General features: G+C 35.9%; 2 protein-coding genes across 2 annotated transcripts; both read right to left on the bottom strand.

The window, feature by feature from the left end:
* Positions 1 to 6,059: 6,059 nt before the first annotated feature.
* LOC143613158 (uncharacterized) lies at positions 6,060 to 10,061 on the bottom strand. The gene is made up of 6 exons (XM_077086943.1): positions 9,929 to 10,061; positions 8,548 to 8,912; positions 8,388 to 8,440; positions 8,073 to 8,110; positions 7,237 to 7,642; positions 6,060 to 6,379 (listed from the first exon to the last, which is right to left on the bottom strand). The coding sequence occupies exons 1-6, from the start codon at positions 9,943 to 9,945 to the stop codon at positions 6,158 to 6,160; spliced, it is 1,101 nt and encodes a 366-aa protein (XP_076943058.1). The 5' UTR covers positions 9,946 to 10,061; the 3' UTR covers positions 6,060 to 6,157.
* A 1,203-nt stretch (positions 10,062 to 11,264) lies between these two features.
* Positions 11,265 to 14,706, bottom strand: LOC143613161 (protein trichome birefringence-like 31). The gene is made up of 5 exons (XM_077086945.1): positions 14,338 to 14,706; positions 13,609 to 13,780; positions 13,338 to 13,537; positions 12,293 to 12,439; positions 11,265 to 11,670 (listed from the first exon to the last, which is right to left on the bottom strand). The coding sequence occupies exons 1-5, from the start codon at positions 14,703 to 14,705 to the stop codon at positions 11,319 to 11,321; spliced, it is 1,239 nt and encodes a 412-aa protein (XP_076943060.1). The 5' UTR covers position 14,706; the 3' UTR covers positions 11,265 to 11,318.
* Between the last annotated feature and the right edge of the window lie 7,573 nt (positions 14,707 to 22,279).

Here is a 22,279-nt window from a genome sequence, read left to right as displayed (position 1 = left end):
ACGACGAAGTCCACGTCTTCTGTGCGGGAGTATTTCCCGTCCGTGAGAATGACGGGGAAAGATAGGATACCCAGGGGGGTGTTTGTGCTGCCGTCGAACCCTTCCATTGAGGCGTAAACCGTTTCCAAGCGTTCTTTGTCTTCGTCATCTAGCTTGTCGAAGAACTGCCTGTACATAACCGTTGACGAGGCGCCATTGTCAGCAAGAGTGCGGGAAGTTATGTAATGCCCCAGCTGGCTTTTGATGACGATAGGGCCTTCCTTGCTGGGTCCTCCTGGCACTCGCGGGAAGCGCACCTCAGCTTCCTTCCATTCGCATGGTTCTGTCGTTCGTCTTTTTCTTCCTCTGATGTTGCTATGAACCATGTGGATACTGATGTCAACGGGCTTTCGTCCGTTGCCTTTATACCGGTTATCATTCCTTTCTCCATTCTTGATTGATGCCACAAGGTGTGCAAGTCTTCCATCCTTGACGAATGTTTCAACAATATCCTTCAAGGATGTACACTCCTCTGTATTGTGACCCTTTGTCCCGTGGAAGTCACAGGATTTGCTCTGATCCGCATTAGGTCGCTGCCGGATCATTGGAGCTTTTGGCCATGGGAGTTTTTCGGTGGCAAATATCTCCTTGACGCTTTTGGTGAGTGGCGTCCACCGGTGTTTTCGGCTTGAAGGGTGCGTGTTATCCCTTCCGCCAACAAGAGAGCGAGAGCTGGATGAGGTGTCAAAGTTTACCCTTGACTGCCAAATACCTAGCTTCCTCTTTTTGTTCTGCCGGGCGATCCGAACATTGTTTTCTCTGGTCCTCTGCGTGTAGAGGTGTGTACTCTGGGGAAGATCCCTACCCAGTTGCTTCTCCGTCTCGGCAAAGCGCTTGGCCGCCGTCATGATGGCATCCCATGTGGATGGCATGCCGTCCTTACCCGTCAACGTGCGGATAAGCTCTGGGTATTCGGCGCCCTGGATGAAAGCGGCTGCGAACAAGATCTTCACTTATGTTGCCCAGACTCAGCGTTTTGGAGTTGAAGCGAGTGATGAAGTCTAGTAAAGATTCATCTTCCTCTCTCACGCAGTTGAGGATCGTCCACTGCTCTTCAGTATATTTCCTCTGTTGACTGAAGTGTTGGCTGAACTTGTGTTGAAAGTCCGCCCAATCATAGATGTGGTGGACCGGTAAACGATCAAACCACCCCCTGGCCGCTCCAACCAGCGTCATCTGGAACATATAACACCACGTGGGTTCCGTCCAGTTACTGACGGTTGCCCCCGCTATGAATCTGTTCAAGTGATCATCTGGGTCGGATAGACCATCATAAGTGCCGATGTTGGACATCTGTTTGGCACTTCTCGGAGCGATTGCTTCCGCAATGTCCCTTGCAAACTTGGATGTTCCCGCATTTGCAGCAGTTGGTCTAAAGGTTTTGGAGAAGTCGCGTGGGTTTCCCCCCGCGTTCCTTGGTTTGAAGGTTTCTCCGAAATTCCTTCTTGGTTGGAAGTCCGTTTCTTTACGCTTCCCTTTCGCCCTATGGCGAGGGTTCGCATCAGTGTCGGATTCCTCCCGATCATCGTCCGAGTACTCGCACTCACTGTTCATGTTGAGCTGTTGTCGAGTGCTTCCGAATTCGTCAGTATGTTGGAGTGAACGCAAGCGTTCATCCAACTCAGCTTGGAATTCCTTCTGACGTGCTTCGGCCCAAGCCTTAACTTGATCGAGTGTTTGGCGAGGGAGCCTCGTCTGTTTCTCCAACTGGGCATCAGTGAACCCCAGTGAAATATTGTTTACTGCACTTGCCCCGGCTTGGGTAACCGGGGTAGTGTTCGTAAAATTTGTGTAACCGCCGGTGTTCCCCCCAGTAGCTGGGGTTGTGGTTACCGGGGTTTCTTGGTCACTTACTGGCCTTGGGACCGGAGTAACGTTAACCATTTTTTCAGAAGTTTTGAAAAAACTGAGAATTAGTTCTAGCTTTTATGCACGGATGGCGCCAATGAAGAAACACTAATTGACCCCGGGCAGATTACGGATAATCTGGGGGTTAAATAGATGTTTCCCACGAGGGGTTATGTCCGGCAAAGATGGTTCTTCTGGTGACCTGCAAAACAGACACCGTGAGCTCGTCACTTAGAAGGGGGGGGGGTACCTCCTTGTGACCACCCTCCGGCGTGAGAATCAGACTAGATTGCTCTGAATATGTGTATATAAAGAGAGATTGCTAGAGAAGATAAGATACAAGATGATCCTACCGTTCCAAGGTGTTGGAGTATTTATAGCCGAAGGTAGGTTTCCAAGCAGGTATAGCCAACTGTATAATATTCCTGTTCTACCAACTATGGGCTACGCACGTGCCATGCTGGTTGGTGGGTAGGCAGCGGCTGATAGTGACAAGGCCGGCTGTGTACTGTTCCCTTTCCACCAACTGCAGGCTATGTGCGTGTCACGACAAGGGTTGGTGAGTAGGCAGCGGCTAATAGTGACAAACAGTACTAGAGCATGCTCCTCCTCGTACTGTTGTCGGTGAGCTGTCACCCTGTGATTGGTTCATGGGCTGCTTTGGTCAGATCTTGTCTATTTTGTCCATACCTTGGCAGGTATAGTACAAAAGATCTTCCATAAGCATACGGACTGGCTCATTTGGGCGGGAGTATTCCCTCCTTGCTCATTCCTTCAGGTGACACTGAATTATTGAGAGTTAGTGCCTTGTGCGTGTAGCCTTGCTATTAGTGCGGGTAGCCTTCCCTGATGGCTTGTATTCGCAGCTGCGGGGACAGGCGGGGTACTTCACCATTGGGAGGCTTTCCCTGCGGGAACAGCTGGCGTACTACGCGTAAGGTCTTCATCTCTGAGCATGGTGGGTCATGCGGAATCAGTTGGTCCTTGCGCAGACGTCCCTCTTCAAGGTGAGTCTTGCGGGTCCAACTGGGCTCTGCTGGGACCTACCTCTTCAATAACATAACATATAATATTAATAAATTTTAAAATTAAAAAGATGATCGTTTCCTAAATTACTAAAAAGAACGAATTATCTACCGCTGAATATTTTATTTTATTATTTTAAAACAATATAATAACTTGAATTTAGGTATAAACCGATGCATAAATATAAATGGACAATAGTCCATCTAGAATGATAGTATCCAATAATTTTTATTTTTATTTTTTTGTTAAATAAAGATTTTCATTAAACTCAACCGATTACAATAAAGTGGCAGACAAACGGGCAACAAGCTGCGCCGCAACCTCCTTTTGAATAGCAAAACCAATCCTACTAAAAACGAAGCTTTGGGAAGTAGGAGCCGAAAAAGTATCATGTATGATACGCTGAACTCTACTCAGAAAATTCACAGTCTCTAGAGCTAGAAACCCAAATATATCAAATGCTCAAGTTTGGTATAACAAACGCTCATGAACCAACCGATTGCAATAATTTTGTTTTGTTATGTAGCGTCTTTTTACTCCTCATGTTTAGTATAACAAACGCTCATGAATCAATGAGATAAAACTAAAAAGATGGGTGCTACAATCATATGGAACTTATGACAAAAGTCGTGTGTCGTCACATCGTTATTTTTGTTCATTGAACATCAACTCATATGACTTGTATAAATATTATGGTCGTTTAACATGTCAGTATAACACTTTATACGTACGACTTCGTATGACCATTTTTCGCATGTCATATGAATCCATATTATGGCTCAGTGCCTCAGTGGAGTTTCGCTAGATAGTAACGAATTATGGGTTACACATCTACTAACGTTAACGAGTCATATTGGGTCTTAAGACTTATAATTGTTTTATTTTTATTGTGGCAAGATGGACTCTATGACATCATATTGATCAGGAGTGACTAAGTTTATATATATAGTTGTCCATAATTGATCACGAGTAGGGGTGAAAAAACATACACAAATAGGTTGTTTTGGGTTAATATGGATAACTTTCAAAATTGAAATGGGTCAGGATAGTTTAAAAGAATTTTGCAAGAAGCAATGTTTTAAAAACCGGTTTTTTACTCGTATCGGATTGGACTACAAAATGGTATAACCGGTGGGAGGTTCAACCGGTTGAATAATTTACCTTATAATTTCCTATAAATACAACTTTTACTCAAAAAATAACACAAAAGTAAATGATTTCATAACAAAAAATAATCCAAAAGTTAATCCATATTAAAAAATAATACGAAAGCACTCAATTTAAAAAAAAATAGTCATAACATTTACACGTTTGAATATTAATTGTTGGGTTAAAAGTAATTTTGATAAAATATGGGCCGCAAATATCAAAAATTTCTTGGACATAAAACCGGTTTGCTGGTAAAACCCGGTATTTTATAAAAAAAACCACCGGTACAATGTTCTAATAAACCGGCCAAAAATACCAGGCTCAAAATACCGGCATGTTGTGTGAAATTCGGTTTAACCGGCCGATTTGAACCGGTTTTTAAAACACTGGCAAGAAGGTTAAGATGGATTGAGAAACTACTAATGGCCTTTGGTTATATAATAGAATGGGTTTGTTTATGGGTTAGAATGGATTAAAACAACCTCTATTCAATTTTATTTTCAAACAAAACCCACAAAACCGAATAGAAACCGAGAAGTTGAAACCGAAATCATTGAAACAGAACAGATACCGAAAATGACCAAAATGAAAAAAAGCAAAACCGAACCGAAAAAAACCCGAAAAAATCAAACCTGAACCGAGACAGAACCGGTTCTTTTTTTTTTAATGTGCGAGGATGACGGGGGAAACATTTTAGTTATTTTAAATTTTTGCATTTCTAATTTATATTTTAAGTTATTATTTTTTTAATTTATTTTAGGATTTTTTTAAACCCTTTGTATTGTTTCCTTGGTTGGATTAGTTTGTATTTAACCGGATGATGGATTTGGCTAAGAAGACAAGCATATATTCATTCTGACACTTTTGGATTAGTTTTAAGGTTTATTAATGCATTTTTAAGTTGTTTTTTGAGTTAAAGTTATACTTAAATGAAATTACAGGGTAAACTATTAAACTTGGTTGAACTTCCTGGTTCAACCGGTTATACCATTTTCGAACCAAATCCGGTACGGATAAAATACCGATGTTTAAAACATTGAGTTTTACAGTAATGGAACGATGGGTATATTTGTAATTTGGTATTCAAAAAGCAAAAGGCAAAAAGCAAAACAAAAAGCTTGGATTTCTTGCTTCGGAAAAACAGCTTTTTAACGCATAGCCAAAGGCAATAACTAAAAGTACTTTTGTGATACCCAAACATACTTATTTGCTTTTTGAAAAGGAAATAAGCAAGTTTTAAAAACTTAGCCAAATATGCCCTTAGAAACATATGAAATGGATGCATTAATATATGAGATGAATGTATAAATGAATGAAATACATGCAATAGATTTATAAATACACGAAATGGTGGAATAAAATATGATATTGAGGTATAAAAGTTAAAAAAATATATGAAACTATGAATAGTTTGGTTCAGTTCGGCTAATTACGGTTAACCGGGGGGAAAAATAACCGATAACGGATTTTCGGTTATTGGTTAATTTCGATCCGCTTAACACGGTTGGATTAGTGGTCACCCCTAAGTTGTTGTGTCATACAAGTTGGTAATGCAATAGTCTTTTTCGTACTTTCGTGTAACACCCGATACGAGTCTTATCAAAACATGCGGGTCGTATGGGCCTGTATGATATGACAAAAATGTCATACGACCCATATGACCTGTCAATTGTATATAACTAGTAAGTTAGTGGTGTTCATGTGGCCTAACCCAATGCAATGTTATCTAACAAAACAAGGCATATACCATTGAAACTTACTATGCATTCATAAAACTGACTTAGCCAAAACAAGTGAGTGACCAGTTTGAGATTCATGCAGAGGTTAGTTCGACATCAATCCGGAGTTTGGAACATGAAAGTTCAAAGGGTAATGGGTGATATGTGATACATGAAAGATTGAAATATCATTCTTCACTTTTTTATCAACTATAGTACCAAACAATGAACAATGTGAAACATTATAAAGGCTAACAAGTTTACTGACTACAAAAGAGTGATGCATACAAAGAATGGTCTTGTATCACCACCAAAAACCAACCGAATCTCAAAATACACGTATCTGAATCGAACAAGTATAAACAATAATCAAAGAGTTAATATCCGGTTTCAGATGATAAATTATTAGGAGGTGTAGTTGTTGTCAGAGCACTTCTGATAAAGATCTCTGCTTTCTTGTTCTTAACATCACGAATCTGATCCGCAAGAGAAATGTCTTCTTTCTTTGCACTTCTTTTCCAAAAGTCAAGGTCGAGTCTTTCCCAATCTCTTTGACTTTGACTACTAAGTTGATCATTTATTGACTTTTTCCTGTGAATCTGTTGCCCACCCACAAATCATAACAACCGAGTGAGACTGATACAAAATTGTCACCCAGTGGGTGCGGTTTTAGTTTCTTTTAACCCATTTTGTTCGGCTTTATTTTGATGCTAATGAGTCAAACAGTCAAGAATAAAAAGGCTAAGCCAAAAGGGATTAAAAGTAACCCATTGCATAATCAAAGTCTTTATGAACTCGTAAATTGTTTTATTTATAGAATTAGATTTGGGCTCAAACCAAACCAAATACTGATAATGCGGTTTTTGGTCTGGGAAAACCGTTCGGTTTCGGTTTACACATTGGGCTCAGTTCAGTTACGGTTTTTTTCATTTTACCATTTGGCTTGAAAATTATGGGCCAAAAAAACCCAAAAATTTGAATTTGAGCCTAAATTTTTTGTTAATTAATTAGTAATTGATTATTACACAGTTGAATCTAATATTTTTTGCTACGTCATTTTTAAATTTCTTATGAATTACCTAAAAATAGTTTTTTTGATTTTTTTTTGGTTCGATTCGGTTCCAATCAGTTCGTTCGGTTTTTAGTTTATAGTAAGAGTGCAAGACCGAACCGAAATATCACTTCTTTTTATAAACATAATATAAAACTATTTGTTTTTAATTGGGTTCGGTTACATCGGTTATTCCGGTTATGGTTCAGTTATCTCAATTCCGTGCACAACCCTAAAAGTAATAGACTAGAGATGTTTGAGAGTCAACCCAGCCCTTATCGACTGGCCCTAAAAGTTTATCCTTTTCCTCAAAACTGGTTTTAACCCGTTTTGCCACATATACAAGCGTGATAAATTCAATAAAATGATGTTAAACTAGCCTATAAATTTCTCACAAACTTTTACCTTTGTTAATCTCTCTTTAAGTTTAAGATCTTCAGCTGCAGCCAACTCCTGTTTTTCTTCTTTTGACTTCTTCTTTGCTAACCCTTTGACTTTTGCCACCTGTTTCTTTAAAGTGAGTTTCACTTTCTCAGCCTTTGCTTTGGCCCGTTTCTCGGCCCGTATTTGTGCCATTTCTTTTGCTTTGGCCACATCAGCAGACCGTTGCATTCGTTGAAGAGCCATCTCCATTTCAATCTTTTCATAGCTGTCCCAATCTAGCTCTTGTTGACCAGGCCCGCCTTTTTTAGCAGCTTTTGCAATGCTTTCGGCCCATTTTGATATGAATCTTTCCCTTGATCTTTTAATCTTTAAACGTTCTTTCCATTGTTGTGTGATTGTTATTCGTATTCTTGCCTTCGTTTGCTCGCTGCACAGAAATATATGTATGCATGTAATATGATGCATTATAAGAAGACTCAAAGTATAGTTATTTGTAGAGGTGGAAAAAACGGGTCGGGCAGGTTGGGTAAAGTGCCAAACGGGTACGTGTCAAAACAGGAAACTATTTGTATGTTGAAATGGGTTGCGTTAGATTTAACGTTGTAAATTAGCGTAAATTAGCGTAGCCGAGCCCAACTAGGCTCAAGCTCGGCTTGTTTAACTTACAAGAGATCAAGCTTGAGCTCAGCTCGATTCAAGCTCTAGTTTTAAAGCTCGAGCTTTCCTCATGTATAGATTTTCAAGCAAACATTGTGAACTTTTGATGAAAAATCAATGTGTCAAATATGATAAGCAAACTATATTATTTATCGTTGTGTGTGAGAAATCCTAAACGTATGTATGAAGAAAAATCATACCTAAGAGTGCGAGGACATTCAGACATTTTCTTTCTTACCTGAAAAGGCACAATAACAGTATAACACAAGAAAAATAATTAGTGACGCGTGCTTATGATATCAGACAGTGAATATGTGGAACACCTATGATAATAAAATACATAAAGCAAGTTAAGATAAAAAAAATGTAAGTAATGCACACATGCATGCACAGTGCACAAGAAATCTGGGCCAGGACGTCGGGTCCAAACATGTAATTATCTATGACATGAAATAAAACATATTCCAAATTAGAAAAAAAAATCATTACACCGTCCCCCTTACATGACTTCACACCTTGGGATCTTTTAAAGCTTCTTTAGTTCTCTGACTGATCAATTCACGAGTCTCTGAAAGACACAACCTTAAATCAATTCAAAACCACCTTAACAAAATCGCAATTACCCGTTGATCATTTTACCCTTCCATAACACGCCAGAATGGAACAAGAAAGTACCTGGAGTATGTTTCTTGCCTTTGTTCCATGGAACTTTCCCTTTATTTGCCAGTCCAATTTTTCGTCTTCTTTCTATTTCATTCTTATCTTTGTCTGACCTTATTTCAATAACAAAGTTATTAGGTTCGCTACTGGAAATAAGTTGATCTCTTGATTTAGAGAAGTTTGATGCTTTTTCTGAAAGTGAGTCCCGGTGAAACGCTCTGTGTAATTTAAGCCCTCTGAATGGTCTAATAAATACTAATCCAGGAGACACACGTGCATCCAGGTGTGCGATTTTCAGGCAAAGTCGATCACATTCCACAAAATGATAAAAAGATAGTGTTGGGGCTAGATTCTTGTTTGTGCAAATAGCAGATAGATTCCTGAAGAAAGATACAATTATGAGCAATGGAATAAGTGAATAACCTTCTTAGATGAACATTGAACACCTTGAACATATCATCCAGACAATATGCTAAATAAAAGCCTTAGAAGTGGCTAGTTCTGATATAGTTTGTTATGTGATGCATATTATAAGAGCCTCAAATGCACAAATTAGACTATAATCTATATCTATATGTATCTATATCTATACTTATACGTAGACCATGCGTAGTCAAAACTTTCCACACATAGGCGTTTTGTGAAGCGTGGCGGTCCATTCAGCATTGGAGAGTTTTGTAAAAAGTGGTGTAGTGGTAAAAAGCCCATAACTCTCATGCAATAATTGTTATCCCCCCCCCCCTCTCTCTCTCTCACATAAACAACCTAAAACACCACCTCTTCCAAAGTTATGCACATAACTTTGAAACTCATAACTTTGAGGGGGGCGGTGTAGGGGAGAGTTTTGGGCCAAAACGCCACCCACAACTCTCCCACCACACATGGTCTTACTACATAACAAAAGAGTAACCTTTTTTGCCACGTGTCAACAATTAATCATTACATATTTCTTTAATTCTTTTTATAAATTTTTTCTCGTCTCTCTCTCCTATTAAATAATAATGATTTCTGTAATTGTTTTTATAAAACGTTTTCTATTTTTTCTAAAAAAAGTAAAGCTTGTTCATAAAACATTATTTATAAATAGAACATTTCTTTCATTATTTAATACGCATAACATATTATATCGTTTTTATAATAATAAGCATTTACAGATTTATGAATCATGCCTTTTTTATTATCCAACACGTGTGATACACGGGCCTATAACCAACCTAGTCAATGTATAAAGTTGCCTGCTTAGCTATATAAACATATAATAAATGGGCAATCATGTGGATAACCTTTGCAAATTATATAATACAAAACCAAGTAACATATTAGCATACAACTGATTAATAACTTCAACAGAACTGGGGTTTGATATAAAGTAATTGAGGAAGAAAAATGGGCTTACAAATTAGAAGACAGCATCTCCGAGACAAAAGGTCGAACAGTTGGTGGGCAAACATTGAAATCAAAGAATTTGATTAAAAGAATCCAGGGTTCTACAATTAAACCCAACTGATAACACAATTTCAATGATTCAATCAATATAGGATAAACACTCGGTACAATTTATGAAGAACCAATTGAGGGTAAAATAATTGGATAGGGAGAAAACCAGTTCTTAAACCCTCGGGTCGATGGCCGGACCCGAATCAAACCCTGTTTTAAACAATTTGTTTGTTTGACATTTCAATCCCCAAACTTTGTACTCTATACGTTTCTCATCCCTCAACTTCAACGATATGCGGTCACCGATGTTTTTTAAGGGTCGGTTGCTCGTCATCAAATAGTAATTTTTTTGGGTCTGTGTCAGGTCAAGTCACATGATATAAAATAAAACCGTTTTTCTTTTGTTCAACTTATGTTTAGAGTGAGTGTTACGCTAACTTTATATTGTTAAAATTTGCATATCTAAACTCTAACGACCATAGGATGGGTCGGTTCAGGTTTCGAGCCAACACAAGTTTTCGAACAAGATGGGTACAGTTCAGTTTCGTCGATTTTTTCAGTTTCAGCCAATTTCTTGAGTTTTTCTTTTTCTTTTTCTTCTTCTTTTTGTTTTTTTTTTGGGGGGGGGGGGGGACGAGGACAATGGATAAAACATTTTAATTTTTTTACTTTTTTTTTGTTTTTAATTTATATTTTAAGTTATGATTTATTTTATTAATTTTTTGAATTTTTTAGGGGTTTTTATCTTAATAGAAACCCCTAAAAAATTCAAAAATAATAATAACTCAAAATACAAATAAAAAACAAAAATTCTAAAAAAACTAAAAAATTTTCGTCGTTATCCTCGTTCAAAAAGAAAAAAAAACGAAGCTCATTTTATCCGTTTCGACCCTAACTTGTTCCGACCCAAACCAAAACAACCCTTTTTTAATTGACCCGTTAACTCATTCCGACCCTAACCCGTTTTAACCCAACCCAACCCATTTGCCACCCCTAGTGAGGACGGTTAATTAAAATATATCTCTCTCTCAATTTTGTCGGATTTTAAGATATATAAAACTTTTCTTGACGGACCTTGTCAAATTTTGTGAGTCATTTCAACATGTTGGTGTTAAAATTCCTTAGGGGCGTGATACACTTAAAAAGAATTTATGGTCGCACCCCATCCACGACCCGTGTGTCCGCCAATAATAATTGTTGACTTGTTGCAATGAGTTTTGATGCACATGGTGCATCAAACTTATTATAATGCTATGTGCAATTTGTATTATACCTATTTCTTCAAAGAATCAGCTTAACAATACAAAATCTTGCAAATCAATCAATTTTGCAATGCTCAATCTATAATATCAAAATTTTCTATAATCCTGCAGCAAAACACCATACAAAATCTCATTCCATGTATCGGGGACTCCCGGTAAACACCAATGAATACAATCTGCATAGTTTTTCAGATCCGATCTTTGTTCTTTTGTCAAAAGTTTCCCTTTCCTTTCACCATAAATCGACGCGTGACCATCTTTTCTGTACTCCGACAGTTGAGTAATATTTAGTACTCTAACATTAACTCGCAACTTTCCCAAAACATCTTTAACTATTCCCATAATATCAAGATTTGAACCGGTACCCCAATACGGATGCTGTATAGGTTGCGTCTCACCGAAACAGTTGCCCCCATCTCCAGTCTTCCATTCCCAGTTCCTATAGTTGTTAGAATGTAAGATCATGTTTAGGGGTGGCAAATGTGGCCCGTGGGTTGAATGGGTTGTAATAAAATGTATATAATGGGTCAGAATGGGTCAAACTAAAAAAAGAAGAGGATTGAAATGGGTCAAGACTCAAAACGGGTTGACATTTCTTGAGGTTTTTTTTAATGGAACGACAAAAACGGAGAAAACGTTTTTGTTTTTTTACTTTTTTAGTTTTTGATTTATATTTCGAGTAATGATTTTTTTATTATTTTATTTTGAATATTTTAGTGAGGGGTTTCTGAAATCTCAACCCATTTTGACCAATTTCAAAAACCTCTCGTTAAAAAATTCAAAAAAAAAAAATTCAAAAATCATAACTCGAATATAAATCAAAGACTAAAAAAGGAAAAAAAACTAAAAGTTTCCTCCGTTTTTCTCGTTCTATTAAAAAAAAGAGAGAGAAAAAGAAACTCAAGAAATGTCAACCCGTTTCAATCATATTTTTAGCTTGACCCATTCTTATCCATTTTATTACAACCCATTTAACCCATGGGTCACATTTGCCACCCCTAATCATCTTTTTAGCATCAAAGACTCGGGATGTGAGAAGGGTATTATGGTAATTTACTTACCACAAGTGTGTTGGAGACATGGTCATGAAGAACACCTTCTGATTCTTGGAACCAATGCTGGTTTCTATCCACTTTGCCCAAGTTTCCAATGCTATCTTGTATGCTTTGGTTACATTGTACTCTTGGACATTCTTGAGGTTCCCATACCTTAAATGTTTTGATGTTTTTTAGTTCAAGAAACAGGAAAGTTTTGATCTTTTGAGTTTTGAGAGTGTAAATTTTGAAATATTATGCGAGGCATTATTTTCATAACAGTTTAGCTGGGTCTATTTGAACTGTCTCCATTTAAACAAGTTGAAGCGGCAAACTAGAGTAGGTCGTCAGACACGACCGGATTTCAAAATCTTTTTTTTTTAAATTCTTTTTACTTATAAAAAACATCAGGGTCGGTCCTTAGATTTTTCGTGCCTCGGTCAAGCCGAAAAAAAATATGCCCCTTAAGCATTAACGCATTAAATAATGTAAACAATTTTTTTTAAACATAACAATTAGCAAAATAATTGTATTAGAACGAGTTTGTGACATACTGAATAAGCTAATGGCTATCCGATGACTGCCGGTGTTCAACGCTATTGTTATCCCGCCTATTCATTTTATTTTATTTATTTAACTTTCTTGATTAATTAAAAGTACCGGGCTTTTTTCAATTTTGAATGGGCTTATAAGTCTTTGGTAATTTAAAAAAGTGGGTTTAAACAGTGTTTGGGTATTATAAAAATAATGGAATTATAAATGTTCAGGTGTTCTATATATATAACATCGGGTTTTAAAAAGTTTTGTGCCCCCGAAAAAAACGTGCCCAGGCCGGGCCCCACCTCGCCCCCCCTTAGAGCCGGCTATGAAAAACATTTACTTCCAAAAAAACTTTTATTATTTCATTTATTAGTAGGTTGTCACAAATTTTATTTTAAATTAGTTATCTACTTTTTTAAAAAAAATTATTTATGACGTCATTTGATTTTTGGAACTGGTCTGACACCAATAAGGTGGTCTGTTCAATGACTGGTCTAATATGGAAACATTGCGGTTTGGATGAAGAACTTACGTAGCGTTGATCGTCGGTTTATGCATCCACCAAACGTAGCTTTCGAAGACCAAAAAGTCGACTCCTTCCCATTGTTTGCTGTGGTTGGATATCGAGTCAAGCCTAACTAGTCGTTTCAATACCGTATGGTTTGTTGCATGATCTGAGATAGAGTCGACTAGGAAGGGAGCCCAGTAGTACTCAATAGATGCATTGTATTCCTAACATTCAAACACACAACAAAAAGTTAGTATTACACATAAGCATGGCATTACATAATATTGCATTCTACCTCAGCTCTAAATATCTTTCTAGGAGGTACTCTTTTAAGAGACTTCTTGCCCTCAGGAATTACAGACTGGACCAAACACACCATTGAGTCAAACATGCCTCGTTGTACCGAGTCGCCTACGAACATGAGTTGTTTATCCCTCAAAATCTCCAACAGTTTCAAAGCATTAAACCTATCAAAACCACAAATTCATCCATGTTATGTAGGGGTCTGCGTGGTGCGGTTCGGTGCAGTTTTGAGCTAAAAACCAAACCACAAACCGAAACTTCGGTTTTTGGATTTTTGAAAACATTTGGTTTCGGTTTGTTCGGTTTTGCCATTTGAGCTTGACAATTTTAGGCTGAAAAAACCTTATGCGCAAAAAATGAATTTGGGTATCAATAATTTTGTTAATTATTAACTAATTAACTATTATACATTTGGCCAAAAATATTTGAGTTACATATTTATTAAATTATTTATAAATTACTTAAAATAAAAATAAAAATCTAGATTTCGGTTCAGTTCGGTTTTTTCGATTTTTATTACATGCAAAACCAAAACCGAACCGTAAGTTCGATTTTTACAAAAACATAAAACCAGACCATCGGTTTTTGTTTCGGTTTGGATTTCTCGGTTTCATATCGGTTTTTTCGGTTTCTTTCACACCACTAATGTTAGGATTCGCGAACATCAAATCATAAATAATAATCGAATAAAACAAAGTTTGACTTTGACTTTGACTTTTACCTTGGTAAATTGCATCCATGAGGTTGCCATTTCCAGTTTTGATAATATGAATCAGGCCTCCCATTTTTTAAGCAAGTCACTTGCTTGACCAAAAGTGGACAACTTTCTTCTGTGTAGAGTGGATGAGACACATTGTCCCAAACCCATTTTCCTTCAAATATATTACAACCCTTTTCGATAATTTCGTCCTTCGAAACACGAATGGGACGTCTCACCACCCGATATCCACCATCCGACAACCGAAAAAACAAGCGGCTGTTTTTTGAATTGTCAAGAGCGATCCGCAAACACCCGATGAAAATAAGTAAAGCAAGTGCAGCCGGGAAGAGGTATTGGTTGCGGCGGTCGGGTGAGGGTAAAGTTGTCATTTTCAGGTGGTTGGTTAAGTATAGGTGAATGAGATGTAGTCATGTGTTTGTTTATATTTGTGTCTTTAAGATGTGAAATAGTTGCCTTGTGTTGTAAGCAATATATAGCAACTTCATGCAACAACCGGTTGGTGATTAGTAAGGCTTCAAGTCTGGTGTTTGTATCATTGTATATGTGTTGATGAGGTTTGTTTAATAAATAATATATGTTTTATGTTTTTATGTTTTTGTGGAATATATAGTAGCGTAAGCCTTTTGTCAAGTCCTATTAGTTACTAAAATTAGCATGATACATGTAATGAGTTTATCAGGACCGTCTCATGTGTAAGCTAAATGAGGCTATGGCTTTAGGCCTCCGGCCGTCATCTTAAATAGGAGTTTTTTATTATAAAATTTTGAAGGTAGAGTTCTTTTAGAATTTGTCCATTATCACTACATATCATTTGTATTTTATAGTTTTTGTATACTCTCTAGTGCTATACGCATAAAAAGAAGAAAAATGTCTTGACATTTTAGTTAGTTTTAAGCCTTCGAGGACGTTGAGCCGACCTGAAGTTTATGAGTTTATATGAATTTTTAATGGTTAAATCCAACCCTTTAAATCTATTCCTAAAGTTACACACCAATATCCATGTGATTTGAACTCTAAATTTGTTGGGAAGGAATACATTTACCGTACACATTGATACCGCTAGGATATAGAATATTTGGTGCTTGAATCTTTAAAAATTGTTATTTGTATATTTTGTAAAAGTCTAATACTTCTTTGATAGTATATATGAGATTTCCTTTCATAGTAATTATTATTCTAAAGTTTTCCCATTTATTGGTGTGAGAAAACTATAATTATGAATCAAGAACTCCAAAGAAAACAAACCTTCAAATGTAATGATACAAAAAAATAATCAACAAAAACCCTCTTATAAGAACTATACGCTGACGTACATCACATCAAAGAAAGCAATAATCTGCTACATATATAGCTTCGTCAAGAAATTATGAAACCTTTAAAATCGAACAGTTTAAAGATTAAAAGAGAGAGAAATTTGATTCTCTCCCTATTTTATTATCTCGATATCACAAACGGAAAGGGACAACGCGGGTTACATTGTGCATATGGGTTACGCTTAAAGCTCCAAATAAGCCCGGCTACTATCTCAACAACAATACAGCTACCAAACCAACTCCATGCCCGTTTATTAATTATCCATCCCACAAATAAACAGTTAAACACATAAACCAAAAATTAAGAATTAGAACTAAACCATACAATATAGAACATATTCATTTAATCAATAATCTAGTAAAGTAGCAACTAATCAAAGAATATAGATAATAAAAAATGTTGCCCTGTCATTTTTTTATTGTTAAAAATGTGTGTGTTAAATTATGTTTGGGTTTAATTTTTTAAAATGATTATTCTTGTATACGGGTTTAATGATTAATGGATTTAGTTTAAATGGGCTTATGTGCCTAAGCTTAGTTGTTTTATATTTAATACTTAGTTTACAGTAGGTTTATATTATTATACTAACTTTTGAATCCGTGTATTACACGGGAATGTTAAATAATAAAAATAAATTAGGTATATTTTTTGAAAGAAATGAACAAAATTAAAGTAAGAAGAAAATAAAATATATACTATAAATAGTAAGAAAACTATAATCTTAATTTACAAATTAGAATAAGATGACCCATTACAACAATATACAACATTTGTCAAAATTGTTGACTTATTACCCATGGATAACTATAATGAATGAGATAAGAGATTAGAAAATTAGAAGGGAAATTTAACCTATTTGTTAAAATTGTTTTGACCCATGACCCATGGATATGCAGGATAAATAAGATGAGGAATTAGAGAATTATAAAGGAAATTATAACTCATTTGCCAAAATTATTTTGATCAATGACCCATGTAGGACTGTTCAAAGGGTAAGACCCGACCCTTTTACTTAATACCCTATTCGGACACCTTTTCAGGAAGAAACGTGGATCCGAGACCCTACCCTCTAAACAATAAAAGGGTCGGATATAACTAAGGGTTTTAAGGGTCCAACCCTTTACCCTTTAAGACAGTAATCACATCTTATTTTCTGCATTTACTAGTTGCATATCTCATACATGACTTTAATATATGAATCCTAGAACAATTATACTTCCATTTAATAACATAGTAGTCTAACTTTGAAAGTTTATCAACCATTTAAACTGATGCAAATAATATTCACATTAACAAATTACATGTAGAGAACAATTTAGTGATTCCCATATATATGTTTCCAATTAGTAGTATGGCCTTTATTTTTATTTTTCTTAGTTGTTGGGGAATTTCATATGAATCATATATAAAATACAAATCTCTCTTGAATTTCAGATTAATCGCGAATCTGATGCATATCTATCTAGGCACTAGTAAAAGTGTCAAGGGTCTGAAAATGGGTCCGACCCTTGAAACCCTTTTACCCACTAAGATGAAATTTAAATACCCTTAACCCGACCTATATTATATATTCAGGTCTAATTAAGGGTTTTGTGTGTCGGGTAACCGGGTTTTAAGGGTCCGACCCTTATCTTGCTCACCCCTAGATCCATAAATAGATAGGATGAATTAGATGAAAGGTTATAAAGGAAATTATAACCCATTTGTTAAAATGGTTTTGTCCATAACCCATGAATATGTAGAAGTAGAATGAATGAGAAGAGTGATTAGACCAAAAATGAATATAGAATTATCACATTATCCTCATTATTTTCTTTTATTAGTAAAGTTAGATTAGATTAGATAGATTTTCTTATTAAATAGAATCGATGTGTTAAAATTTGGTAGTTCTCGTGATAAACTGTTGCATTAATTTGAATATCACTTGCAGCCGAAGCAATTACCGGACGAGAACTCGAAAAATTCAAAAGTAAAATATAAAAAATGTATTATTTATATTTGCACCAAAACTTTTAAAAATAAAGTTCGAAAACTTTTAAATTTATAACTTAGGAAATTCAAATTACTTCTTCAAATTTAGCCATATAAGTTTCATGCATTTACGCTTTTGATACAATACTTTTAGAATTTCAACATTATAATTTTATTTTGATGGTGTCGTAACAAACTAACTCAATACCAACCGAGTTACCGCTGTGTCCCCGCCACAACGAGGCGGCTTAAAGCATCTACAGAGAATGGGTTTGAATTATATTGGGTTTTCAGGCGAGGTGGTAGGCGTTAGAGTTCATTTGTTAATCAAGTTTGATTTGCTGCAACACGCGGGGTCTTCAACTTTGGGTTTTAATATCCTTGTGTAGCTAGATTAAAAATTTGACCATTAAGACTGTATACAAACAGATACGTCCGGTGAACCGTTCATGAATCGTTCGGGGAAAGTTTGTTTATGTTCGCTCGTTTACTAAAAGAACGAACATGAACAAATAATTTTGTTCAGTTAGCTTAAAAAACGAACACGAACATAGGCCATGTCCGTTCAATTATGTTCGTGAACGTTTGTTCATTTACGTTCATACAGTTACTTTCGTCCGGTTACGTTCATTTACATATATATATGTGTGTGTGTGTTTGTTTATTAAAATTTTACTATTCCTATATATATATACATATATATATTACTATTTTGATATAACTATGTTTATGATTACCATGTTAAGCTTTTTTCGGATATTAACCTTCGGATTTTTGGGTGATTTTATGTTGATTTAGTGATTATTATTCTCAAATTAATACGTGTTCATTTATGTTTTGCGTTTGTTAGTGTCCGCTAGTGTCCATTACCGTTCATTTACAAAATTAAAGAAAGGACAAGGACGAACAAGAACAAGCTTAATTCAAACGAAATTTATTTGGCAAAGCGTTCATGAATCGGCCGTTTTTTCACTTCAGTGCGTTTATAGCCCAGTCAACTATGAGTTTAATAACAGATAAAAGTAATTATGCATAACTCATATACTAGTAGAAAAGCCCGCACGTTGCGACGGGAGACGCAACAGGGATTCAGTCGGTAAGGGTTTGGTTTGTTATGGTACCGTCACTTGGCATAACCAAATTTGTAGTCGGTGTAGTTTTCAATACAAAAAATTATCAATTTATCTTATAACATTATCATAAAAACTAAGGTAAACAAGTTTTTTTACCAGGTTTTTAGAATATCTATATTTTACTAATATTAGCATGCTATTCTTTGTTGGACACATAAGACATTACCCTCAAATGCTTTTCAAAATCTAATCTCAAAATGTTAAGTCTTCAACAAGCTTCGCCAACTTGTCTTTAGCTTCTCTAAAGACCCCTGCATCTCCTGCAGCCTACAATAAAATTTTGAATATTTTTACACACAAGTAGATCATTAGTTTATTACATTTTGCTGTTATAGTGAAATACACTCACAAATCAAGGAACATAAAAAATTCAAAGTAACAAAGTCAACATGGTTACATACCATTAAAAATACATCAGAAGTTGCAGCCAAATTCAAGCCAACTCCATCGGCTTTTAATAACATTAATAACACCTGCAAGAAACTATAATTTAAATTTATAATCAAAACTTACTCAAAATTCAATCGTTATTTGGCAAGGCTTTACATGATAGTTCAATTTGTAACATTAATAACATTAATAACACATGCAAACTAATTTGTAAGACAGTTTGTTCTTAACGTATTTGAAGAACTAAAATGAAAGGCCTTTAATAGTTTAAAATGCGTTGATAAACTGGAAATCATGTTTTGAAAATTAAAGTTAACTTGCATATTGAAGCTAAATATTCAGTTTAAAAATTGAACTATTGATGACCGTCGTTTGAGTCATGCAAAAACCTAATTAACCTAAGCAGCTAGGGTAAGTCAGGTATCGTATCCACCAGGAGTATGTGGTCAGTGTGAAGTGAAATCAATTTCTAAACTTATGAAGTAATTCAATTAAAGTGCTGATCACACTAGCCATTGGTTTATATGTTGTAACAATCAAGCAAGTAATCACGTGTTCAATCAATTAACAAAGACAAATCACACCCGGGAATGTAAGTAATTAACCTAACAGCAAACTCATGCAACTTAACTGATTAACAATCACTGATTAACACCGATTGACTAACTAGACAAACCTTAGGCATCAACGCTTACTAACACACGGCACTGGTTATCAAACAGTCCATGCCAGTGTGACTCAACTAAGGGAAAGCGTATGCTTCATCACATTCAACTAATCAAAACAATCCTATAAGTAATTATCATAGCAACTGGCACAATAATCGTTCTGATCGAAATAAACCTAAACCGACTGAGTGCACAATAATACTAGACATCAATACTCATAGATTAATCAAAGATCATTACAATCAATTTATTCTAAATACATGAGAAAAACTGAAATATACAATACTCTACATCCCGGGTATGACTTGAAGAAACTAGCCGCGCATCGGCATCTCTTGGGCCTCGGTTATGATCTGGTAGGCCATGTAGGACACTTAGAGATGATTGGGGATGATCGGGACTTGTTCTTTTGCTCTGGAAATCGCCTGGAAGGTCAAGAATCCTGTCTAGGGTCGTCAAAACGTAATATATGAAAAAACCCTAACTTTCACGATTCTAGGGACCATCACGTAGCGCGATGGCCATATGACCATTCCATCGCGCTACGAGATGGAAGATAACCTCATATTTGGATTCCTCTCGTCGAGAAACCCGAAATTCATATATTATGGGTTCCGTAACTCATTTTTTAGCCCAGGATATGCTTGTTTTACTTCCTGGTCGCTTTTTGTGAACCCATCTTGTTCTGTTTTAGCATCGGCTGTAGGTTTCTCATCCAAACTCTTCCCGAATCCTTCTAACACTTCCTAAGACTTCAATTATGCTCCGGTATTCCCGAGATGTCATTTCATGCTCGTACAAGTCTCCAATTTAGCATCTTTAACGATCAATGACCTGAAATACAAAAGCACGTATGAAGTACCAAAGTTCTAACAATATACTAAACAAAACTACATAATTAACACACAAATATATATACAAAATACCCGAACATCAACTATCATTGGTAGTGCAGGAAGTAACTTTGAGTCATGTTACAAACCATGTGCATGTGATATAGGATTTCCTTTCTTTTATCATGCAAACTAATTTGTATGATTATTTGACATGTTAATAGTTTAACATGATAGTTGCAAAAATCATATATAACATTATAAAAACTTAAATTTTGATGTGCTTACCAGAAATGCAATGTCAGTCCCACCAACAACATACCTAAAAACGTTGTTGTTTAGAAATGCCGCTCTCATCAGCGGTTTCATGAGTCAGAATTTCATTTAATTCAAACATTAGCTGCTGCACCTGCAAAATCAATTTAAAAAAAGTAACAATTTAAACTAAAACAGTTATTGGCTTAAAAAAGTGGATAAAAAAATAACAAAAAGCACTTGTAACATCGATGCTCAGGCGAATTAAAGGGGTGTAGATGCTTAAGAGAAAACTGATAATTGAATGCAATTGAAGGTCAACAAACATCACTTGTAACGTCTATGTGACCTAAATTGAGGAATGGTTACCTGAGCAATAAAGGGTTATTTAAAGAGTATCTCGAACCACTATTGGAGTTATCATTTTGGTAAATAGAGAGCACCATTGGTTTAATCACCAGGGTGGGCACATTGTTGCTTACGGTTGCAAGTTGCAACCGACCTACAAGCCATTGGGACATCAAGTATTCCCCCCCCGGTAGGTTTGTTATTATTAACCTCAAGTCTCTCTCCGCATGTTCTTACAGAACAAGCGAGACTTATGCATTTATAGTAAATCCTAAATAAATTAAAGCATATATATAAAAAGGTACTTTAAAATCAATAACACGAATAAAAAGGTACTTTCACTTTAGTTGTACAACTCACTATAGTTTTAATAACTCTTTAGAAACAACATCTATGATTCTTATGTTAAAGTATGCCTTATGTTCAAGTATGCCTGTCCGATTAACTCATGAACCATTCATTTAAATTGTTAACAAACAGACATAGATGAACACATCCAGTTTCTTAATGAATGAACACGATTAAAAACACCGTTCGTTTAATAGTCCATGACTGATCATCTGTACAGTTAAAGTTAAACAAACACGCGCATGATTCGGTTGTGTTTGTTTGGTTGATGTTGATGCAAGTTCATATATTATGCAATATCCCTATCCCAATCCCAATCCCAACTCAAAATTGAAGTCCATGTACCGCTCAAACTAAGGCCGGGTTCCACTTTTAAATCCTTATTCGCAATATGAATCAAAGACAAACAAAATACCAAATTTGGGCTGGATTACCTATGGGCATGTTTACCTGTTGCATGTGACAGCGAAGTTAAGCACACGACCATCTCGGTTCTCACGCCAAGACTTGTAAAAATCTCAACTTTGTTGAAACTCAAACCCATCATCACAGCCATGTCGCATTCGAGAACACCAAACAAAACATCAGTAACATAGCGCATGTAATTTGTAAAAAACCAGGTGCTGAAACACTGACCTCGAATTTGTGTAAGATGGAACCAACATAATAACTAATTAATAAA

The sequence above is a fragment of the Bidens hawaiensis genome, unplaced genomic scaffold (genome assembly GCF_021521415.1).
Source record: "Bidens hawaiensis isolate Kalapana, Puna unplaced genomic scaffold, B.hawaiensis_p1.1 tig00036757_1, whole genome shotgun sequence".
Classification (NCBI taxonomy): Eukaryota; Viridiplantae; Streptophyta; class Magnoliopsida; order Asterales; family Asteraceae; genus Bidens; species Bidens hawaiensis.
The sequence above is the reverse complement of the archived record's forward strand: the minus strand, read 5'-3'. Positions and strand labels throughout refer to the sequence as shown.

What these genes read in the sequence shown, in the direction of transcription:
- LOC143613158 (XM_077086943.1), bottom strand. An exon ending in AGGCAAGAAACATACTCCAG is followed by an intron (nt 8,441 to 8,547) that starts GTACTTTCTTGT and finishes TGTGTCTTTCAG; the next exon opens with AGACTCGTGAATTGATCAGT. An exon ending in AAGCTTTAAAAGATCCCAAG is followed by an intron (nt 8,111 to 8,387) that starts GTGTGAAGTCAT and finishes GTGCCTTTTCAG; the next exon opens with GTAAGAAAGAAAATGTCTGA.
- LOC143613161 (XM_077086945.1), bottom strand. Translation starts at nt 14,705, where the DNA reads ATGACAACTTTACCCTCACCCGACCGCCGCAACCAATACCTCTTCCCG. An exon ending in GAAAGATATTTAGAGCTGAG is followed by an intron (nt 13,538 to 13,608) that starts GTAGAATGCAAT and finishes TTTGAATGTTAG; the next exon opens with GAATACAATGCATCTATTGA. An exon ending in ATGTCTCCAACACACTTGTG is followed by an intron (nt 11,671 to 12,292) that starts GTAAGTAAATTA and finishes TAACAACTATAG; the next exon opens with GAACTGGGAATGGAAGACTG.